This window comes from Podarcis muralis, chromosome 6 (genome assembly GCF_964188315.1).
Source record: "Podarcis muralis chromosome 6, rPodMur119.hap1.1, whole genome shotgun sequence".
NCBI classification, from domain to species: Eukaryota; Metazoa; Chordata; class Lepidosauria; order Squamata; family Lacertidae; genus Podarcis; species Podarcis muralis.
The window spans coordinates 61,290,829-61,315,751 of record NC_135660.1 but is presented as its reverse complement, the minus strand read 5'-3'; the positions used below and the strand labels follow the sequence as shown (position 1 = coordinate 61,315,751).

The window sequence follows — 24,923 nt, the reverse complement described above, 5'->3', positions numbered from 1 at the left end:
CACAGGCTCCTCAATTCCTTCTGCACTTTGCTTTTGGGCCATTATAAATAAGAATCTTGACTATACAGGCCGGTCTGTCACTTCTGTTAGATATGGCAGATCATAGTTCGGTATCACAGGGACAGAGCTAACCCTTCAGGTTCCTTCTAAACCCTGCAGCTTGGGAGATAGAACAACCTTTTAAAATGACACGATGCTGCCAAAGATACAGGACTGAAAAGGCTTTAATTGCAGTTTCATTTCTCATTTTTCAGTTGTTGTCTAACTCTCAGAAGAGCCTATTCCCATCAAAACTTTTTTTTCTACTTACTGTCAAAAAATGGTCGCAGATACTTGTTATATCCTTTCATTATTTTCTGTATGGTTGGAGGAAGAATTTCACCCTTTTCTTCAGCTGGGGAAACTTGTGTTAATCTAACCAGGAAAAAGAACAGGGAGTTTATTCTCAGGCTATTGTCACAGACGAAACATTGTGCCAAATTTCTAACACAGAAGTTGTGTTGCTTTTCCATCTCATAATGTCTACATGCAGCAAAAGCATTTCCCAAAATGACAGACTTAATAAAGCTTTAATCCCCCAAGGAGCAGAATCTGCCGGTTTTATATCTGGCCCAAATTTGGTACAACTGCCCTGATAGCTGAATGAATTTCTAAAGTGTTCAGTGTTTGCTTACCATTTCTGCAAGATACATAATAATAGGTAGGCTTTTTCCCATCTGATAAAATGAAGTTTATTTTTATATACCATGAAATCTGCTTAGTCAAATTTCCCCAAGGGATAAAATACATCAGAAAATATTTTTGCATGCCACAGCTGTTCTCTGCACCCCAACCTGGTGTCCTCCAGATGTTTTGCTCTACAGTTCCCATTAGCCCCAGCCAGCATGGTCAATGGCCAGCAATGATTAGAGAGTTGTATGCCAAAATGTCAGAAGAGCACCAAGCTGATCTATAGTTTCCATTTCCAGAACAACAATGAATTTTGTCCTGGTACAGACAAGTTACTATAGTGATCAGGTATGAGCTGTGGCAAAACTAGGCCTCATACACTCCTTAGTTCAGTGTTGCCCAAACTTGGGTCTCCAGCTGGTTTTGGACTACAATTCCCATCATCCCTGACCCACTGATCCTACTAGCTAGGGATGATGGCAGACCCAGGCTTGGGAAACCCTGCCTTACTGTATAATAGGAAGAGAACGAAAGATTCTACTTGCACTTAGAACCAGTAGCTATATTACGTTCAAACCCAGATATCTACGGTTTGTTCTGACTATATTTAGTTAAAGCAAATGAATATCCAAAAGTTATCTCTAAGAGCCCTGATGTTTATTTCAATGACATAGTATCCATGTGTATATTTGAGGGAATAATCCATATGCATGTGAACCTGTATGTGTACTGATGATTTTATCACATATATATCAAAATCTGAATTATGATACAGGAAGTGCAAATATACCTCTGTGTCCTCTTTGCACTGAACTTAGGCAGGCCAGTGGATCCAATTGGTTCTCATGCAATAAAGATATCACCTTTGCAACCTGCTGCACAAATAATATGAAACTTAATCCCATAATCCACTTGATCTGCTGGTCTGTCTATTGAGTACGCCCCCTGAAAAACCCACCTCCACAGTTGCCTGTGCAGGGATGATGTTCCCTATCACAACATACAAATCAGATGCAATTATTGTTGACAGGTATCTGAGGATAAAAATTCAAATGTGATAAAATCCTGCATAGTTTATGAAAGCAGACAGCTAGGGAGCAATACCTTGAAACACAATCCTGCTCTGCAAACATTTCATTCACTCGCAAAGAAACTTAACATGCGTGCACCATGCCCTGCCATGGAACGCATGACTGAACAGATTTGATTGTTTCCAAATTAGGTAGTAAAATTCTTTAGGCAGGAACCACTTTTCTTTGCATGTTTCTATAGCGACTAGCATAGTATATTCAAGCAAAGGCACATTTAGCTGAAGTCAGAGAACAGGAAATCTGCAATCATTAACATTAGATGCGTAGAGTTTAGTTATAAAGGACAGGAACAGAATGATACCAAAGGCAACCAGTGTGGATCAGTTGCCAAGACTGAAAGTCCTCAGCTCCCCATAGCCATCTATATCCTCTTCTCTTCAGGGCTTTCCCCAAGCAATCAGAGACTGCGCCTGCATGAAGCCTGCCACTGCTCTGCCCATTTCAGCCATCTTCTGGAGATGGGGGGAGGGCAGCTTGTCGCAGCAGGAAGAGGAGACACCTGTGACTCTTCACCAGCCTAACTCATCTCTGTCTCTTGGCCTCCCTCCTCTCCAGCCTCTGATTCTGGACTCCCCTCTGCCACAGACTCTCCCAGCTCACTAAGCCCTGTTACTTCTTCAGCTTCTGACACCACCTCTTCTCCCTCTGACCACTCATCGTTGTCCCACCACCACTCCCTGGGCTCTGAGTCTTTCCCCCCTGGGGTTTCCCTAGCTGGTTCTCCCCACCACTCCTCTGTGTCCAACCAGTCCATGACAGCAGCAGTGATGCTTGCCATACAGAAACCAGGTATGCAATGCAACCCCTCCTTCGCTGCTCCACCAAACACTACTGGGCATAATAAGAGCCCCACTGAACCAGACCAAAGCTTCACCTAGTCTGTTTCCCACAGTGGCCAACCAGATGTCTATGGGAATCCCACAAGTGGGACGTGAACAATTAACAGCTTTCTCCATAGTCCCTCCCTAACAACTGGTTGTTGTTTAGTCGTGTCCAACTCTTCATGACCCCATGGAACAGAGCACGCCAGGCACTCCTGTCTTCCACTGCCTCCCGCAGTTTGGTCAAACTCATTTTAGTAGCTTCGAGAACACTGTCCAACCATCTCATCCTGTCGTCCCCTTCTCCTTGTGCCCTCAGTCTTTCCCAACAAATGGTAAAGGTAAAGGGACCCCTGACTGTTAGGTCCAGTCGTGGCCGACTCTGGGGTTGCGGTGCTCATCTCGCTTTACTGGCTGAGGGAGCTGGCGTACAGCTTCCGGGTCATGTGGCCAGCATGACTAAGCCGCTTCTGGCGAACCAGAGCAGCATATAGACACCATGACTAATAACTGGCACTGGCACAGTCCATGATGGGTAGACACAAAAACTACTGTCCCTCTGTTAATGGAGACATCAGCTGTGCAAAAGAGGGAATCGCTTATTAGTTTGACTAGTGAAAAGACAGTAGAAGCTCAGGTTGCGAACGTGATCCATGCAGGATGCATGTTCGCAACCCACAGTGGCACGTCTGCGCACGCGTGGGTTGCGATTAGGCACTTCTGCACATGCGCAAAGCATGATTTAGCGCTTCTGCGCATGCACGGCCGTCGAAATGCGGAAGTAACCTGTTCTGGTACTTCCGGGTTTCGGCAGGTCCATAACCCAAAAAAAACGCAGAAGTGTCTGTAACCCGGGGTCTGATTGTAATGGGATTTCCTGACCACCTTTCCCTCCCTATTCTATTAGTGAATAATACAGTTGCAAGGTAGAAACCTGGGGAAGCACCTCCCCCCTCTCTCTTGGAAAGCCCCAAGGGAGGATCCTGACATGACTTCTCTTCCTCTGCTTCCCCACCTCCGCATCTGCCTGTAGTGGGTGAAAATGAGGATCTTGATGGGAGGGGCAGGTGGGTAATGGGAGTCAAAGGAGGAGCAAGAGAATCTGAGGGGGCAGGCCTGATCAAAGAAGCTGTAGAGACAGGCAGCAAGTTTCATTGTCTTGAAATGCCCCAATAACCTTTTGCTCCCACCCCAAATGATTCTGCATGCACAGAGGAAGAATGCAACAAGCGCCGTCTCTTACCTGCATAATATCATTAGGGAAAGGGCTTTGAAACCCCAGCTCGAGGTGTACATCATTGGAGCTGGCTCCAAAAATAAAATCTTTTTCTTTCCTAAAAGCAAACGAAGCAAAAGCCTTACTCGCAGAGCACTGTGAAGAACACAGAGAGTCTTAACAGGTTACATGAGGCTACCAAGGGTGACTTCAAAAAAGAAAATAAAAAAGGATCACTGGGGAAATTGCAGATAGTAACATTACTTAATCCTGACAGAGTTCAGAGGGGATTAGCTTAATCCAATTTTGCAGGTTTGTGTTTTACACTTCGGTCCTAAACGAAAGCAATTCCCTTTTATTTAAGTTGAACTTTAAAGCAGGGGTGGGAAACAGCTGGAATGTTGGCCATATGTGGCCCTCCCCACCTGAAATGCATTATCCCCTCCTTGCTCTCTCCTCTCACTGCAACTAGGCTTGAAAAAAGTTTTCTACTGGAGTCACAGCTTTCCCTCTCTAGTAGGCTTCTCTCTCTCTCTTTCTCTCTCTCTCTCTCTCTCTCTCTCTTTCTCTCTTTCTCTCTTTCTCTCTTTCTTCCTTTCTCCACCAATAGTAGTGAGAATGGCTGCTGTTTTGTCTAACCCATGGGTAGGCAAACTAAGGCCCGGGGGCTGGATCCGGCCCAATCGCCTTCTAAATCCGGCCCACGGACGGTCCGGGAATCACCGTGTTTTTACATGAGTAGAATGTGTGCTTTTATTTAAAATGCATCTCTGGGTTATTTGTGGGGCAAAGGAATTTGTTCTTCCCCCCCCCCAAAAAAAAAATATAGTCTGGCCCCCCACAGGGTCTGAGGGACAGTGGACCAGCCCCCTGCTGAAAAAGTTTGCTGACCCCTGGACTCTAACCGCCCTGACACTCCTGCAGTTGGGAGACTCCAGGCTGATTCTCTGTTGTCCCTTAATGAAATATCCTCAGGGCAACTTAAAAAAAACACCCAAAAACCTGAAACACCATCTTTTCAGATGATAAGCAATAAAATGTAACACAGAATAGTCCAATAGCACCTGGAGTGTCAGATTCCTTCCCTGATCTAGTCCAAAATCCCCCACTTGGTTAGTTAGGCAACAGACCTCTCATTTGTCCACAACGTCTGTTTTGCAGGTATATGCTGCCTCTGTACATGAAGCTTTAATTTCCCTATCCTAGATAATGCCTTCCAATAGATCTATGCTTCATAAATTTGTCTAATTCCCTTTTGGAGCCACGGAAGCTACTTGACCAACATCTATAGCTCTACCTCAATAGCTTCTTTCTTTAAATAAAAAAATAAAAAAGCCCTAGTGTGACCTTGATTAACTTGCAGTCCTCCAGATAAGGACTTGATTTTACTGACAATTGCCTTTTTCATCGGAAGACCAACAATTTCACCCTCAGGTGTAAGAAGTCCCTGTTCTAGCCACTTTTACATTTTTGCCTTATTAGCTAGCCAAAGAACATTGTCTATTTGACAAGGAGCTAATCCTATGCATTTTCAGTCAGAAGTAAGCTGTGTTCAGTTTAATGGGGCTTGCTCTGAAGAAAACATGCATGGAATAGCAAATTTAGTTCTTCACAAACTCTTCCCAAGGGAGGGGGCAGATATGGGGACCAGTGGAAACACAATACGAAGCATTTATTTACCTTCTCTCCCTAATCCTTCACCAATACTCCTTGAACACCTTTGTTGCCTAACAGTAACCACTTCCCTTAATAAACTAGAGTCCCCAGGATTCTCTGGGGGGGGGGGGGGGAGTTCGCTTTAAATGTATGATGTGTGTGCATCCCTAGTCCAACTGATCAGCTGCCATAATTTTCTGTGTGCTTGCTGGCAACCTAGGCCCTGTCCCCACTCTGAGCTATGAAATAATTACCCTGAGGGAGGAGTTGTCCTGGTGTTCTCCAGCTCCTGTCAGCTTTCTACAAGTTTATTTTATTCAGAACAATTCATAAATTGTTCTTCATCATTGGGGGGGGGGGGAGGCATTCACACACACACACACCATACGATTCCCCAGAAAGGCACAGCATGTTATGATGTGTGGTCACTTCCTGAGACCATTTAATTTTTTTTAAAAAAATTACCTCATGGACATGGTGAAGTTCAAGCAACCAAAAGTGTTAAAAGGAAAAGCACCAGAATATCAGAGCAAGATTTTTCAAGCAAGTAACAGCTTTTGTGAATAGTGTTGTTGAATAGAGATGAACAAAACAGCCTACTTCCATCCCATTTCAGCTTCTCTTTCATGCAAAAACAGGTCCATGCCGTCTTATTTTCATGTAGGTTTTATTTTTTATTCTAAAAATCTAGAGTTCTCCAAAAAAAATAAAAAAGCAGGTGATTATGAGGTGTTTGGAGCACTGCCTCCATTTCCTCTACACAGAGGCGGTTTTAGGGTACCATGACCAGTTCAGCTGCCCTAGTCCCTGGATTCACAGAGGGCACCACAACAATGTTGTAGAGTGGAGTGCAAGAGGTGGAGGGCACAGAATTTAAGCATCGCACAAGGTGCTGCTGAAATTTGAGAGCCCAAAGTCTGCCACAGCTCTACAGCAGACTAGCATAGCTAATGTAAGGATGTTGGGAGCAACATCTTAATCGGGGTGAGGAATCTCCAGCCTGTGTGCCAATCTTGGTCTGCTAGGGGGTCCAGTTTGGCCCATGAGGCCAATTCCCAACAAACCACACCCACCTGCCTATCACCCGGCATCACTCAGTGGCATCAGCTAATGGGCAGAGGGCGGAGTCCCATACAGCCAGTTCAGCAGAATTACAGACCCCTATCTGAATTATCTACTTACCATAGATAATTCAGATAATACAGACAGATAGGGCTTGGAGTGTCTAGCACAGGGGTAGCCAACATGGAGCAGTTTAGATGCAGTGGGCTACAACTCCTATCAGCCCCAGCCAGCATAGCTAATAGCCAGGGGAGATGGGAGTTGTAGTCCAATAACCTCTGGAGGGCGGCGGCATGTGGGTTATCTCTGCTGTAGCAAAACTAAGAGCACTTATTTGAAGAGATGGGAAATAAGCCCAGGAGGCTAATGCTACGGGACTTCCAGGTCCAGCTGCCGGATTCACTCTTTGAAGATAACCAATTGATGAGAGCAAGCCAGGGGTCATGTCCGCTTTCAGTTATTAGCTGTAGTTTTCCTGCCTTCATTTGGCTGACAAGTTTGCTCCTGGCATGCCACTCAGCCAACTTCTAATTTCCAACAGCATTTGAGATCTTGCCTATCAAAAGCACAGCACAGGAAGACAGCTGAGACATAAATGGGGGGAGGGGGAGAAGACGGAGCAGTTCTGTTTAGATGGAGGCCCAGCTTGTATAATTCCTTGTTATGTCCAGAGAGCGCTTGCCACATCCTTAAGCATCTCCTCTGGGATAGAATGGTATCCCTTGTGACCTGCGCGCTTGACCAAAAGGATCTAGGCTAGAGCTTGCTGAATGTTTGATGAATTCAAAATACTGGATGGTCCTTTAGAAAGGAATGTCTGTCCTCGGCAACAGTTGCTGTGCTATTTCCAGAGAACAAAAATATTCATGCTTCCCTCTGAAGAAATATGAAGTTATTGGACTTAAATGAATGCTTCTGCCTCCACTACCATAGCATAGAACGGAAATGTGTGTGTGTAACATGGATGGCACAAGGCTTTTTGAATCCTGAGGCAAGGATGGAACCCATTCACACAAAGGTTTGATGGCTCCTTCACATACAGAAGGAACCATCAAACCTTTGTTACAGGTGTATATAATGTGTAGTTAACACAGCAATCTAAGCTACAGGAAGCCACTGCAATTTATGCTGGGCTAAATTATGTAATTTATCCCTATTCCAAACTCTGTTCAGGAGTGGGGCTAGCCTGGCAGAGGGAAAATAAGGCTTTGCAATAGAATCTGACTTACACCACCATTTTGGTCATTATAACTTCCCTTGGGTTGCTAGGTCACAAGCTATTGCTGAATGGAGTTTGGAATAGAGGTAAGTTTCCCTCTGTCCCATCCTGGTGTCACCACTCTTCAGGAACACCACATTTTGGGGACTTATGCTGGCCTTGGCTCGGCCACCTTTGCCTCAGCTGCCTGAGCCCTGACTTAGCTGGGATGGAGGACTTGCGCCAACAGAGCCCCATCTCCACTGGAGATCCACTTATTCAAAACTCTGGTCAGTGAGAGGGTTCATGGGATTTGATTACTTCCTAAGCCTTCAAAAGCTAGCATATATTACTAGAGCACCAGGCACTTTGTTTTACTACTACTTGTAATATTACTACTTAAAATGAACAGACCTGGACCCTGCAATCATCACCTGAGGCCCTCCATGTGCCTCCTCCATTAGAGATCCAGAGGGTGGCAACAGAAGGGCATTTTCTGTGGTGACTCCTCATTTGCAGAATGCTCTCCCCCAGTAAGGCTCACCTGGCACCTTCATTACATATCTTCGGCACCTGGGGGAAAATATTCCTCTTCTCCCAGTCCTCTAGCTAATTAAATAATCTATGGCTTTTTAAACTGGGGTGAGGGGTATTGTTTTTGTTTGTTACTATGTTACATATTTTTGTGCTTTTCTACTGTAAACCACCCTGTGATCCTTGGATGAAGGGTGGTATAGTAATAAATAAATGAATAAAATAAAGGGTTTTTGTTTTATTTATTTTTTTATCGGGTTTTAAGCACACTCCAGTGCTCTGTTGTATGCAACATTACCTAGAAGCTGGGTCCTAGAGAGATAATAATCCTATGACATTTCAGAAAACCATCTGAACAATACAAAGCAAATCGTGCACTCTTTTGGTCCAGCCAGGGAAAGCAGAGGCTGGTGGAATCTGTTGTGGTCTATTTATTAGGGATGCATCTCCATCATTGTCCATCCATTGCAATTCTTAACATGGTTTTCCTCCTATTTCCTTGATAATGCATGCCTACTCAGAAGCAAGTCCAATAGAGGTCAATGGAGCTTATTCCTAGGTACCGTATTTTTCACTCCATAAGACGCGCCTGACCATAAGACGCACCTAGTTTTAGAAACAGTGTATGTATGATTTTTGTGGTTCATGCTGTGGCCACAGACATGTGATTTGACGGTGAGTTTTGGATAGCCCAATGCAAAAATCCTGAGAATCCATGTGGATCTGTGCTTTGTAAGCACATTTTTGTGCCATTGCAGCCCCAGGCAACAGTGGGTGCATGATGTTTTTGGTGCAGGCTGTAGCCATGGACATGCTATGTGATCTGATGATGAATTTGGGGTGACCCAATGTAAAAATCCTGAGGATCCATGGGCTTTTACCTCCCCCTCCCAGGCAGCCTCCTTTATCACTAGTATCCCTTATCTCCCTCCCCGATTGCTTACCGATCAGCTGCTTCCTTTCAACACTCCCTTCCCTCGTTTGCATTAGTGTCTTTTCCTTAGCTGTAGAAGTTTTTTGCTCCTCCTTTTCTTCTAATTTCTCTCATTATTGCTTTAGTCTTCTTGTCTTCTCTCCTTGCAAGTTCGTTCTTTACCTCCCCCCTCCCAGGCAGCCTCCTTTATTGCTAGCGTCCCTTATCTTGCTCCCAATCGCTTGATGATTAGTGGCTTTGTTTCAACACCCACTTCCCTCTTTCAAAAAAAGAGCATGATCTGCTTTTTGTCCCTGGGCAATTCAGCTCCAGGGACCACACATGCACTCCATAAGACGCAGAGACATTTCCCCTTACTTTTTAGGAAGAAAAAGATGCAGTTTATGGAGCGAAAAAATGCGGTATTTGGGTGTGGGATGCCTTAATTTTGCAGTCAGTGGGCCATCTTTTTTTTCATTTTTTGCAATGAAGACTATTTCCCATAGGCATCCAGTCTGCCACTGTGAAAACAGGATGCTGGCTTGACCCAACAAGGAGCGAAGTGGGTGTGAATTGCTTGTCTACTGTAAACCATGGTTTGTGGTTTACTGTGTCATGCAAATGCAACCACTGTGTTGGCATTTTCCACTTAGGAAGATTATATTGCTTTCAAACGCCTACGCTGTTTATGTTAACATCTGACTGTAGCTGATGGAAAAGAAAATGGAGAGGTATTTGTAAGGTGGATTAGCATTTTGGGCTATAGGTTTTAGCTTCACACTGCAAACCCTAATGAAGCAATTAAAAAAAAAGCAAAGCAGCCTCACATTCAGCTTGCATCTATTAATAAAATCTTATGTTCTCAATCAAAGAGTAATTTTAAGGAAACCTTGTATATGTTTGTATATTGCAATATTGACTCATACTGATATGTGCTAGAAGCCAGATGAAGGCTTGGCTAAACTGTGTCATAAATGTGTCTCCAAAACAGATGTTTGACAGCCTAAAGGAGAAGATGAGGAGCTGTTGTTGAGAGACATAACTTGCCCAAGGCCTGCCAGTGTGTTTTCATGGGTGAGGTACAATTTGAGCAGAAACCTCCCCGGTGAAAGTCTCAAAAGCCGACATTCTGTGTATCCGCTAGCACACACCAGCTGATCGGGCAACATGGCAATGGTGCATTTTCGTTTACAACCTTGTTGATTGGAATATTTTAAGCCCTCATGGTTTGTGTTACAACAGCTTCACATCTTTACATCGATATCAACAGCAGACTCATTCTCCGAATGCCAGTAGGCAAAATGGCATCATCCCCACACAAGAGGATTTGGGAAGAAATCCCAAGGTTTGCAGAAAAAAAATCTTTAAGGGGTGGGGCTTAAGAAAGGAGCTTAAAGAAAAGAGTTTAAAAAGGAGGCAACAATGATGCATTTAATGAGAAATTGAGCTTTCTTCCTCAATATCAGAATGATGCATCATATCCATACCATGATAGAATACATGGTATAGGTAAAGGGAAAGGGACCCCTGACCATTAGGTCCAGTCGTGACCAACTCTGGGGTTGCGGCACTCATCTCACTTTATTGGCTGAGGGAGAAGGCGTACAGCTTCCAGGTCATGTGGCCAGCATGACTAAGCTGCTTCTGGTGAACCAGAGCAGTGCACAGAAACGCCGTTTACCTTCCTGCTGGAGCAGTACCTATTTATCTATTTGCACTTTGACGTGCTTTCAAACTGCTAGGTTGGCAGGAGCAGGGACCGAGCAACGGGAGCTCACCCCGTTATGGGGATTCGAACCGCCGACCTCCTGATCGGCAAGTCTAGGCTCTGTGGTTTAACCCACAGCGCCATATAGTGCACTCCTATTCTGTCCTGAGATGGATCTGATGGATTGACTGTGTATTATTTGGAGATAGCTTGAAGTAGAGACATATAGAATTAGTTGCTTTACTGCTGGTAGTAATCTAACCATTGTTTAGTTCTATGGTCCCCAGAGTGGCACATCTGGGCATTAATACCTGATTTGGGGCCCAGCCAAGGTCCCCCTGTCCTTCCCAAATATTTGACTTTATTTTTAAATTGATATTTTGGTGGTTTTGGGCAGGGAGGAGTTGGTTGGAAAGATTTGTCTGTTAGTGGAAGAAGTGTTACCTGATTTTTTTTCTGTGCTTTTTCTGGTGGAGAGAGTTGCAGGTGTTTTTTCTGGTTTGTGGGGAGTTCTGAGTTCTGAGCATCGCCAGTTTTTCTGCTATAAAATGGGTATTCTGTGTTGCCTACAAGAGTCTCTCTTGATTATACCAATGTGTCCCTGGGCACAAAAAGACTGGGGACATCTGCTTTAGATCATATTCTTTATATAGCCAGCATGCTACTGCATGTTGTTTGCAGTTATTTTACTTTTGGGAAGTTTTTAATAACTGATGTTTTAATGTATTTTTAGTCTTTTGTTGGAAGCCGCCCAGAGTGGCTGGGGAAACCCAGCCAGATGGGCAGGGTATAAATTATTATTATTATTAATTTAGTCTATTGCAAAATCACAAATGGCTGTTTTTTCCATATATTATTTATGTACATGGTTCTTCCTGGTATTTTATTTATATGGATCATACATCAATGTGTAAATTGTTACTTTGTATCCCTACTTGTCTTGAGGTTGTTGTTTTTTAAGTTCTAAGCAGGTTGAAGGTGCAGGACCTTGATGACCCGGTCACTCTGAAAGGGGCTTGTATGTGTATTCACACCCTCCCTATAGTCAGGAACCGTGCATGATCAACGCAGCACAAACTAAGCCTCCTGGTGTATATTTTGCTCAAGGTTGCTTAGTTTGGTCAGAATCAAGTATATATTTCCAGAGTTAACTCTAAATATATTACATCTGGTAAATGAGTCACCATAGCTGCTAGAGGGCCGTGAAAATTTGTGTCCGGGCTTTCTAGATTCATCTAGAAAGCCCTTCACGGCCTAGGACCCTCGTACCTATGGGATCGCCTCTCCTGGTATGCCCCACGGAGAGCCTCAAGGTCCATAAATAGCAACACCCTAGTGGTCCCAGGCCCTAAGGAAGTTAAATTAGCTTCAAATTAAATTAGCCTGGGGGAACGCTCTGCCTCATGAGACCAGGGCCCTGCAGGATCTGATTTCTTTCCACAGGGCCTGTAAGACAGAGTTGTTCCGCCTGGCCTTTGGCTTGGAGCCAATTTGATTCCCTCCCCGTCTTTCTTTTTCCTTTTTCCTTTCTACTCCTGTGATGAGGCTGCATTTTAATATTTTAATGTTTCAATATTTTAATTGTTGTATTTTAATCTTGTTTTTAAGTTGTATTCATTCAACTTGTTTTTATTATTGCTTGTTAGCTGCCCTGAGCCCGGCCTTGGCTGGGGAGGGCGGGGTATTAATAATAATAATAATAATAATAATAATAATAATAATAATTTATCTACTGATATACTATCTGAAACCAAAGGAGCACATTGGTTGCCAGATTTGTGTTGGGTTTTTTTCCATTTCTCCTACCCTACTACATAAAATTTCCATTCACATACATCCCCCACACTGCTCATTCATAAAGATCCATTCACACACACCCATACATCCACAGTGGGTGGAAAGCAGGGCAAGACCAATCCAGCCAATCACAGCCCACAGTGCATGGGTTTGGAACCACACTTCCTTGCAATCTCTCTCTCTCTCTCTCTCTCCTCTCTCTCTCTCTCTCACACACACACACTGTTCAGCTGATCTATGAGAAATAGCTGAGAAGCAAGGACTACGGGGTGAGGCAGGGGGTCTAGGATGTTAGAAGAGGCTGGTAACAGAATGGGAAGGGCTTGGTAGGCTGCATCTGGTTTGCAAGCTGGTGGTTGTGCCTGTCACCTAAGGAAGCTGGCACTCAGATCTGTCACTGTCTCTGAGGCTAGACTGCCTCACAGCACCGTCTAGAGCAGCCTTTCTCAACCTGTGGGTCCCCACATGTTGTTAAACTACAACTCCCGCCACCTCTAGCTAGTAAGGCCAGAGCTCAGGGATGATGGGAGTTGTAGTCCAACAACATCTGGGGACCTACAGGATGAGAACCACTGGTCTAGAATATAGCATGGGATAACCTTGTGTATGCTACCCCAAGTTTTTTGAAAGAAGAGTGAGACACAAGCTTATGAAAAGAATACCACCACCACCACCAATGCAAATAATTTTTGGAAGGGACACTATCTGTTCTCAACGCTGCTGTGGCAACTCATCACTAAGGTAGAGAACAAACAAGCAGGGTTGGGGAAAGCATTTCAAAGTTGTGTTGTCACCACAGAAAAGTCCCTGTCCCTAGTCACCATTCACTTAATCTTGGGTGGCGGGTTGTGTTGAATCAGAGACCACCCTCTGCTGCTGATCTCAGCTGATAAGCATATTACAGTGGTACCTCAGGTTACATACGCTTCAGGTTACAGACTCCGCTAACCCAGAAATAGTGCTTCAGGTTAAGAACTTTGCTTCAGGATGAGAACAGAAATTGTGCTCCGGCGGCGCGGCAGCAGCAGGAGGCCCCATTAACTAAAGTGGTGCTTCAGGTTAAGAACGGACCTCCGGAATGAATTAAGTTCTTAACCCGAGGTACCACTGTATCTGGGTGCATATTTACCCAGTTCCTGAGCTGTATGGGCTCCTAATGGTTAAAATCAGCACTTTGAATTGTGCCAAGGAACAGACAGGAAGTGCTGATGGCAAGACTGGCAAGATGTGTCCTGAGCAGCCAGCCTTTGTGAGTAGTCCAGTTGCTATGTTCTCAACCAATGAGGGTTAGAGTCATAGAATTGTAGAGTTGGAAGGGACCACGAGGGTCATCTAGTCCTTTGATGCAGGAATCTTTTTGCCAATCGTTGGGCTCGAACCCATGACCCTGAGATTAAGAGCCTCACACTCTATCAAAGGCAATTCAGTGCTTTGAATAACTCTTTGACCCAACCCATGACGAGCAGAAGCAGAATGAGTTATTGAAAATAAACAAATTAAAGCCCTATTTGGGCATTCAGAAACAAACACAATGAGCACGTGTGGGAGGAGAGTAGGCTCAGGTTTTCAGCCAATGGGGAAAGCCTGTTTGAGCCCCAATGTAAGCAAGCTCTCAATTTGTTGGCAGTCTCAGGGAGGGGCCAGCATGGAGCACAACAAGAGTGGGGGAGTCAGTGAGGTTCCTCCCCGTCTCACACAATTATCAGTGATCGTTTTTGAACACCTAAAAAAGGTTACAGGTGCACTTTATTATTTAGATAACGTATTTAGACCGAAGAGTTTAGCAGCTACTTTGGCATAGATTTGTTTTATTATGTTATTTGCATGCAGAGTATCCTCAGCCTTGTCTCTGTACTGCTTTTCTGCACCATCTTATATGCTGCTTTGAGGCCTGGTTGGAGATGCAGCATTACTGCATGTGGATCATTTCTTTGGGGCGAGGCACTAATGTAGTCAATGTGGCAGAGGACAGTGGCTCCAATCCACTTTTTAAGCTGTGTGATTCTACTTTCTCTATGCAGCACAAGTGACTGCTATTTACAGTGGTACCTCAGGTTACATACGCTTCAGGTTACAGACTCCGCTAACCCAGAAATAGTACCTCAGGTTAAGAACTTTGCTTCAGGATGAGAACAGAAATTGTGCAGCAGTGACGCAGCAGCAGCGGGAGGCCCCATTAGCTAAAGTGGTGCTTCAGGTTAAGAACAGTTTCAGGTTGAGAACGGACCTCCAGAACGAATTAAGTACGTAACCAGAGGTACCACTATATTTTTAAGCTGTGTGATTCTACTTTCTCTGCACAGCACAAGCAACTGCTATTTATTATCAGCAACAACACTTTATGTACATTGGAATGAAAAGGAAGAACTGGAAGACACATGCTGCAGCATCCAAAAATAAGCAAAAGCTTGAAGGCTTCTCATGGTGGCAAATCAAGGTGTGCACACTGAAGTGATCCCCCTGAAGTCAGTGGGGCTTACTTCTCAGTAGGCATGCATACACTTTTGTTGTAAGAGATAACTTTTAAATATTAGAAAGGGTTCTACACGCCTGGCCAACATGAGCAACTGTTTCCATCAAAGCCACAATAACTACTTTAGCAGAAAAAAACATAAAAACATAAAATACAAAAATGAATGTTTCACCAGCTTCAGAACTCCATTTAAACTATGTTGTATTTGTGTAACAAAACTCCTACATTGTATCTTCTTTCTTTAAAAAAAAAGTAAATGAATCTATTCATTTAGGTTAGGTTTCTCTCCCCTGGAGTATTTGAAAGTAATATAACGATGCTGTATAAGTCGCAGTTCATCCAACATCAGTGACAAAACTCCTGCTGCAGAATTCAAACTTTGCCAAAATTCTTATGATAAAGCTACAACAAAACTGCAATACGTAATTCTAATTGTAGTATAATGCTTATAATGTCTACATACATTAACAGTATTTTTTAAATTTAAAGATCTCTAGGAACATTGACACCACTTTCCCCCTCTTTCAAGGTACCAAAAATCTTTTTTTAAGGCATTAATGTACCTTCATAATCAGATTTTATAATTTTATATATTTGGCATATTCTTTAGATCTACTGTCATGCCACTAATTTCTACCTGCATTTATGTTTTAAAAAGCAATTGGGCATTTCTGGAAGAAGGATTCCTTCTTACACCCTTTTCAAAAGAAACGTCAATACTGCTTCATGTTGTTTTTATATTTTTAAAAAAGCTCAGTCTCTAAATTGGCTGTTTTATTCTTCTGAAAACATAACCCCCATCACAAAACTGCAACGTGGTAATTACAAACTTACTACGGATGGAGCTCTGCCTGCAGCTAATTGAAAGTAAGGCTACAATTCCTACCCACTGAAATCAGTGGGACTCAATGCAATGGATTAAGTTGCGATCCTATTTCATAACCCGCTTCTTTCCCTTCCCCACCAAAGAGAGGGAGCCCACAGCAAACATGCAAACAATTCCAAACTCTGGAAGCGTTCAGAAAGTATTTTTAGGTTGCATTTAGGCTGCACTTATCGGCGACTAATGGCAAAGTGGGGCAAGCAACCCAGTCAAACATCAGCAGGAATGCGCTGTTGATGAGATGAGTTGAGGGGGAGACACACTCACCTACAGAAGGGACGCCCTGGGCATCTTGGCGCTGTTGCCGCAAGGACAGTCAGGACAATCCCAGCCCGCGAGAATCCGGCTCCAGGTGCTTCGCTTTCGACTTTCCGACGGAGCGGCGCCAGCTCCGCGCGCGGGGATCTGCCTCTGGCCAGCGCCTCGTGTCGCTGTGCGCGCAGCGAGCGAGCGGAGATGGCGGAAGGGGCGGGCAAGGGGCGGCACCGCGCCGTCCAGGCAGGAGGACGGACACCGCGCCGTCCATCTGCTCTGTTCGTCCCACCTCGCCGCTGGGACGCAGCAGCAGCAGCAGCAGCGCCACAAGCTCTTGGGAACTGACGGAGGACAGAGGCGAGGAGACTTGGGGGGTCGGGGTGCTCCGACGGCCAAGCGGCGAACGCGCACAGGCGCACGACGTGGAGTTCGCTGGTGGTTCTCCGTGCTACAGTCCCCCTCTCTTTTCTTAGAGGATCAGGCCGGGACCGGTTCCCTCAGTGTGGAGGCGTCGCCCCCTTGCAGTCCTTGTCCTGTGGTCTCCCCCCTGAACGCCCGGAAGGAGCCCCATGGAGCCCTGCGAGACCTCTTGTAAAGATATATTTGTATACACTGTCGCACAACACAGTACCATTTTTAAAACCCCCTATGAATTCCCTGAATCCTTGCTTTTTTATACGCTGCTAGTTTTATGCTGTGTTTAGATTTAAATGCATTGTTTGTTGCTTTTACTTTGCACACCGCCTAGATATTTGAAACATTTTAGGCGGTTTATAAATGTTTTAAAATAAATAAACCGCAGTGGGGATCTATGGAAGCAATCAAACAATGATTTGGGGGGGTCTGAAGGGACCACCCCCCCAAAAAAAACACCCTCCACAATTTGGGCGCCTGTATTCCAAAGGTAGGGAAGAGGGTTTAGGATGTGGATCACTCTGCTGGAAGAAAATGCTTGTAAGGAGAGCCCGGGGCAGGTATTAATAATGAACCCTGCTGAGACCCTGGGAGCTGTCCATGGATGCTAGGTGCTGATTGCTGCCCTATTCAGCATGCCAGTTACTCCCGTATGCAGATCTCTAGAGCAGTGTTTCCCAAACGTTTTTGGGCAACGGCACACCTGTTTACCGGAAAAAAATCTCGCGGCACACCACCATTAAAGCCCCGCCCCGTGACGTCAGCGCGCAGCGTCACGCCGGGAGGGACGCACAAAAGTGAAAGTTTTTTCCCTCCCCCTTGCCGGGGTGGGAGGAGGCAGCAGAGCGAGGGACTGAGGGACGGCGGCAGCTGAGGCGGCCACCCCTCGACGCCGTCCCAAAAGCCGCCAAAAAGCCCTAAAAAAAGAGGAGCAGCACAAAAAACACACCACACACGGGGGGCGTGTTCTAATTTGCTTCTAACTCCGGGTTAGAGCGCAGCACGTGGAGGATGGGTGGGGAAAGAGAGAGGAGGCGCACTGATAGAACGCCAGGCACGGGGGCCGCCAGGGAGAGCCAGCGCGCGCCCCACCCCGGACGCTCGCGGCCACCGCCATCCCTCCCTCCCAGGGAAGGCGGGATTAGAGCAAGCGCCCGGGCAGCAAGAAGCGCGCGCGCGCCGGCCCTGCCCTGGATCCCTCAGAACCGCCAGTCTCTGGGAAAGTGGGCGTGGCTTCAGAACTCTCAGGCAGCAGCACCCGCCGCCCGGCAAGGCTTCCCATTGGGAGGCGCGAATGCTTTAGTGGGCGGGGATTGGTGCAAATATAGGCAGGGCGGGCTGAGAGGAGGAGCCGCCGCCGAGGAGCAGCGACACCAGCAGCGTTTCCTCTCCCCCCTCCCCTCCTGTGTCAACAAGCGGGGCGCCTGCGCCGGGGGTTTGCGCGTCAGGCAGGCAGCCAGGCAGGCAGACGGCGAGAGCCCCGCGCTGGGCAGCCGCTGCTCGCCGCCGCCGCCCCGCGTCTCGCCGCCCGACTCGCCCGCCTCCCTCCCACGGCACACCAGCCGATGTCTCACGGCACAGTAGTGTGCCGCGGAACACCGGTTGGGAAACACTGCTCTAGAGGTAGCAACTCCCATAGGTTCCTCCTTCCCTTTAATAGTTCTCCAGAACAGATTTCATTCACTGCTTTTTTACATTATTCTTTTTGTACCAATTGTGGTACCTTCAAGATGTTTTTGCTGGTCTCCCAAATCCTGTCTTCCCTCACCATTAGCCTTTCTGGTTAGGGCTAAGGCTCCATTCACATGACAGTTTATTTCATTTCCCCAGTGTTTCACTGTTAATTTCTGTATTATATCTGAGCTCTCACATGGTGCAAAAGCCACTTTTGAAAATCTAGTGCAAGTTTAGGGCTCGGTTCCATGTTAATTGGTTCTAGAAATAATATATTTGCAACCCTACCAACTCAGAAAATCATGAAAGTGACAAAATTTAGGGAGCTATGTTGACATACAGTTCTTTCCTGCCATTTTTGTGGATGATTTGTGAGGAAACAGAAGCTCGCACATGCAGAAAGCGTGGTTGATTAGTGACGTTGTCCAGTGATGTTCATTGTGGTGCTGTGCCACACTCAATGTTTTCAATGGCATCAGTGAAAGAGCCACTGCAACAGGTCCTGTGAAAGTAATGTTAGAAAACGTGGCAGACATGCTAGCATTATAATCCGGGAAAGTAATGCAATATTCACCACATGCAAATGTACCCTAATAAAAGTCCAAGAACACCTGGAGTAACAGGTTCTGTACCCTTGTTGTACATGGTGTTAGGTTTCACTTCCTAGAACTGCTTTCCCAAGCTGGTGCCCCCCCAGATGTTTTAGACTACAACTCCCACCAGCCTGACCATTGATTGTGTCTGCTGAGGCTCATGGGAAATGTAGTCCTAAACATCTGGAAGGCACCAGGTTGGGGAAGGCTGGCCTAAAGCCTTGTTGTTGCTGCTGCTGCATCTGTGAACAGAAGAAATTTAAGAACTGTAAAATCCCATACGTGCTGCAGCTGATCCGATTATAAACAGAATGAAACATTGTATGCTCTATCTGTGCATGGAAGAGCTTGTTCTTGCAGCACAGTCTCTTTTCCTCTCTCTCTAAGTTCATGTCATTCATCAAGGAAAAAGACAGCTGTGACACCCCCTGGTTGGGAGGGGGGGAGAAAGCCCTCCAGTGATATTGAGCTTGGCCCAGCTACCAGCAAAATAGAGCAAAGCTGTATGTCATGTCATTTTTCAAAAGTAGCATTAAAAAAAAATGCATTACCAACTAGCATCCCCTCCCTGACCCACTTGCAGTCCTGGGTGGATTAACTTGTTTATCGATGGATTATCTATGATTCTGTGTTTGCGTCTTTTTTTCTCTTGGAACCTCACAAAGGTTGGATGTTGGATGCAGGAGAGGAGAAAGGCTCGACACCATTGAAATATGGCTTCCTTTAGCCCTCTGGGGTGGTCTATGGGGGTAGGGGGGAGCTTCACCTGTTCCTTTGACTCCCTAATCCATCTATGTATCACACTTACATAGGGCAGAAGAGAGAGAGAGAGAATATGAAAGAGTGTATTGGTGGAGCCATTCTGATACTGGTGTTTACTGGTTCATTCCTAGACAACTCCTAGCAGTGATGCAGGCATGAGGGTGGGGTGGGGATCAAACAACATACTTTCTCCGGTGGGTCAGATTGCTGCTCACAACTATGGCATAGCCTGCCTCATATAACCAGCATGCTCAGGTCTAATTAATACATGAAGGGGTTAAGACCATGGAGTAAGCTGTCCTGCCAGGCTCACCTCACCTTGAGTAAACTAAGTAAATCAAGCCTTTGTTCACCTTCAAGTCTACCAGAGGACTGCAATGCATGAGGAGGTCTGAACTGATTGCTGCAGCTCAGACCACATGGCTCTTATAAGCCACTCTTGAGTTCTTATACCAATCATTTACCAACTTTCACCACCATAACTAACCCAGCACTGAAGGGATGTGCTGCTTTTAGACTTCTGAAGAAGAAGAAAAGCGCTGGTATAGCCTCATTTTAAGTTATAGCAGATTGTAAGGGAAATGAAAGTCTGGTTCCTGAAGGCTCTAGTACTTAACAAGATTTATATTCCAATATGATTGTTCATCCCTGAACTACGCTCTTTTTCTTATATGCAGCGCAGTCTATATTATTAGTTGCTTTTGGAGAATGATTACAATATTCAGTAGCCTGAAAGCTACATCCTTCAGTAACAATCTGTAGGATACTGAACCAGAAATATTATTAAAATAGATAATAAAAATGTCTGAAATAGTCACTTTCTTGAATAGCTTCCTGAGGAATGAGACATTCGTGATGTTGGGAGGTTGCTACCTGAATCCCACTTCCCTTGGAATTGAACCATACAGTATCTTATGATGTATATTTTGCCCTAGAAGGCTTAGTTTGGTCAGAATCGAGTATACACTTCCAGAGTTAATGTTAAATACCATATTTTTTGCTCTATAAGACTCACTTTTTCTCTCCTAAAAAGTAAGGGGAAATGTGTGTGCGTCTTATGGAGCGAATTCAGGCTGCGCAGCTATCACAGAAGCCAGAACAGCAAGAGGGATTGCTGCTTTCACTGCACAATGATCCCTCTTGCTGTTCTGGCTTCTGAGATTCAGAATATTTTTTTTCTTGTTTTCCTCCTCCAAAAACTAGGTGCGTCTTGTGGTCTGGTGTGTCTTATAGAGCAAAAAATACGGTACATTATTTCTGGTAAATGAGCCACAATAGCCCCAGAGGGCCATGGAAATTTGGTCCCGGGCTTTTTAGACTCATCAACATGAGTTTGACCAAACTGCGGGAGGCAGTGGAAGACAGGAGTGCCTGGCGTGCTCTGGTCCATGGGATCACGAAGAGTAGGACATGACTAAATGATTAAACAACAACAACTCATGTACTATCTGAAACCAAAGGGGTGCTTTGGTTGCCAGGTGCGGAATATATTGGCATTATCTTCAGCTCTCCTATCCCACTATTAATAGTCTGACTATAAGGCAACTTTCTTTGTTCCTAGTGATTAGCAAATTTCAGACAGTCACAAAGGGTACCTAGAATGTGTGCAGATATAATTTGGCCATCAGATCATATACCTTATTCTGATGATGATGATATGATATGATATGATATATTATTTATACCACACCCATCTGGCTGGGTTTCCCAGCCACCCTGGGCAACTCCCAACAGATTAAAAACAGAATAAAACATCAAACATTAAAAGCTTTCCTAAACAGGGCTGCCTTCAGATGTCTTCTAAAAGTCAGATAGTTGTTTATTTCCTTGACATCTGATGGGAGGGCATTCCACAGGGAGGGTACCACTACCGACAAGGCCCTCTGCCTGGTTCCCTGTAACCTCACATCTCACAGTGAGGGAGCTGCCAGAAGGCCCTTGACACTGGACCTCAGCATCTGGGCTGAGCGATGGGGGTGGAGACGCTCCTTCAGGTATACTGGGCCGAGGCCGTTTACGGCTTTAAAGGTCAGCACCAACACTTTGAATTGTGCTCAGAAACATACTGGAAGCCGATGTAGGTCTTTCAGAACCGGTGTTATATGGTCTTGGCAGCCACTCCCAGTCACCAGTCTAGCTGCCTCATTCTGGATTAGTTGTAGTTTCCGGGTCACCTTCAAAGGTAGCCCCACGTAGAGTGTGTTGCAGTAGTCCAAGGGCCTTCACATTTTTGTTTGGCTTCATTTAAAATACGCCATTATTCTGAAACCTTATTTAATATCCTTCCAGAAAAAGAATCAAGGGTATAAAGATAAAAGATAGTCAGACTGATTAACCTTGAATAAAAAAATAATCCTCCAAACACAAGGCATCTAGAGGATTGGATATAGATACAGCCAGTTTCCAAAGTCCCCAGTAAAAGTTAATGCAAATCAATGTCTGCAGTGGTCTTCAATGTCATGCTGATTTGATTTATAGTCACATAATAACTGATGAAATAAAATGTATTATTCTCAGTGTCTGTCTGAATGAAATATGTAAAGAATTCTCACTCACTGGGTGAACAATGCCACAGAGTAATTATCTGTCACTTGCTACTTGAGGAGTGAAGAATTCTTAATTGTGGTTGTAATTCTGAACCCAGTTAGTCATATTTCATTTCTACTGAAATCAAGGCACTTACTCACATAAAACACTAGGTGCAGCGTTTCACTAAGAATCCCTCCAAGTGTCTCTTTTGTGTGCATTTGACTTGTGGTCATGAATCAGATTTTCAACACTTTTTGTACCTGCAAAAACTTTGGGGTGGACATAATGCTTTGTTTCCAATCTGCACGTGTCCCATAGGTTTCTGCCGAAATCCTGTAACTCTTATACAAACATGGGGCAGTGGTAGTAACTTGTCCTGCTTTTGTTGGGCTATAGAGTGCTCCTCCAGGTGGCATTGATACACTAACATTGAGGAAACTAATAAAGTGGAATGGTATGTGGACAGTCAAGTATAAATCCACTGCTGGTGCACAATGATTCAGTCAATTACATGTTGCAGAAATTATCTGCAAAAAATAAAATAAATCACCAGTCTGGAAAGGCCTCTAACTGAACTTCTTAAAAACAATTCTAGAACAGATGCAAACTGGGAAAGATCTTGACATCAAAGGCTTGTTGAAAGAGGAAGGTCTTCAATAGGTGCTGAAGAGGCGACAGCATAAAGACCCAATTCCTACATTGTGTGGAACCTTGATTCTTGGTCATAAATTAAAAACAAAGCAGACTTTTTCTCCCCAGCATTCATTAAAAATAAAGACACTGCACTCATCTCTCTTCTGCACACTGTTAGAACATTTTATTTGCACTTGTGGCTATATACTGTAGAATAAAGACCTTGCTATGCATATACTATAAGATCAACAAGGTTTCTACAGGATTTTCTATACATGCCCCCTCAGATATATAAATCCTATTGTCATGGGATTTACTCTCAGGTAAGTGTGCATGGGATTGCATCCCTGCTGACTTGTTTTTATAAACCTCCCACTTCTTTCGCTTTGGGTAGAAATACAGTCCTGAGTTATGTTTCAATTTAGGAATGAACCATTTATTGTTGAGGCCAGGAGTGTTGCAAAAGCAAAGAGCTCTCTTGCTGAAGGCTACAAATTTCAAAGGGAGAACTCTGAAGAGAGATGAATGCCGCCAGCCTGAGCAGAAAATATTTATCTTGCTGATTTTGAAGTATGTGTACAAACGGTAATATGACTACTGAGGAGAAAGAAAGTAATTGCAACTTTGTTCTAGTGCCTTGAGCTTCTGAAAATAAATCAAGCAAACACATACTGCCTGAAAAGAGCCTTAAAAACATAAGAAGAGTCCTGCTGCAACAGATGAAAGGCCCATCTAGTCCAAACTTCTGTTCTCATAGTGGCCAAATTGATGCCTATAGGGAGCCCAAAGCCCAGGCCTGAGGCCTATAACACTCTGTGTTTCCCCAGCAACCAGTAAGGAACACTAGCACTGATATTGGAGGTAATATAGCTGTCATGACAGCAAGCCCTTGATAGCTTTATTCTCTATTAATTTGTTGCTGGTTAACTAATTAATTAATGTTAGGAATACCCTGAAAAGACAGAAAGACGAATCATTGGAGACAACGAAGATCAAAAGTTACGGATGCAGTAGGGAAAGGCCGCTAAGTTAAAATGGACATACACAGACCATGCGGCAAGAGATGACTCAGGCTGATGAAATAAATGATCACCCACGTGATGCATGGATGATCGAAAACTAACAGGAGGGTTTATAACAACAGAGAATGCTGGAGAGAACCTGAGGCAGTGGTGGACTTTGGGCTCTCAAATTTCAGTGGCACCCTGTGCAATGCTAAAATATGCCCCTGCCCCACCTGTTGTGCTCCGTTCTACAGCATTGTTGTGGTGCCCCCTGCAGCACGATGCCCAGTACCGCTGAACCGGTCTTGCTACCCTAAACCCGCCTCTGCTTGAAGACGCAAGTGTCCAAAGATGGATGTCAGGTGCTGAAGAAGAAGTTGCTGAATTTGACAAACAAGCAACTGGCACTTTTAAAGCCTTCCAAGCTGGTGCTAATTGCTGCATCTTGTGGTATGTGCTGTGTGCCTTATATAGTGCATGGGAAGAGCAGCTTGAAACACATTGCTAGTACAGTGTCTCTACTAGCCACATATATAGGATCCTGGATGCAATCTAAAGGCCCCAGAGTACTGCAAATGCTTCAAAGTGCCCAGAAAATTACAAGTGTTTTATTTATTTTTAACCAGAAAAGTTAACATTTTATGTCTATAATGCCTGTCAATTAAAAGCACGGTAGTTGCCAAGATGAAATTACTAAAATCTTGCCCTGCCAACATTCCTGTGGTGGCCAAGAGCTATAAATATATAATTAGGGTGCTTTCATAGATGTTTGCTTGAACAATTTCTGTTACGCAAGCAAAGATTAGGTCCAAACTGACAGTCCTGAATTTTTTAAAATATGCCTGTAGAGCTGGATGTATTGGCAATGTTCTGTGTACCTTACACTACGTAGAATGAAAATCCTTATGAAAATCAACCAGTATTTTAGGGCAAATTTATTCCAATAAGCACACTTTTTATTGCGCAGTCTTGACTAATGTCCAGATTTTGCAAGCCATTTTGCAAGCAATACCTTTTTCTATGGCATTTTCACTAATA

General features: G+C 44.6%; 1 protein-coding gene across 1 annotated transcript in view; it reads right to left on the bottom strand.

The window, feature by feature from the left end:
* The window catches only part of LOC114597355 (gamma-aminobutyric acid receptor subunit pi-like), a 43,099-nt gene extending 26,621 nt beyond the window's left edge, over window positions 1–16,478 (bottom strand). The window contains exons 1-3 of the mRNA XM_028729854.2: window positions 16,289–16,478; window positions 3,825–3,915; window positions 311–414 (exon numbers count right to left, since the gene is read on the bottom strand). Coding sequence (XP_028585687.1) covers window positions 311–414; window positions 3,825–3,880 — 160 coding nt within the window. The 5' untranslated portion in view covers window positions 3,881–3,915; window positions 16,289–16,478. The remainder of the gene's footprint in view (window positions 1–310; window positions 415–3,824; window positions 3,916–16,288) is intronic.
* Window positions 16,479–24,923: the final 8,445 nt, after the last annotated feature.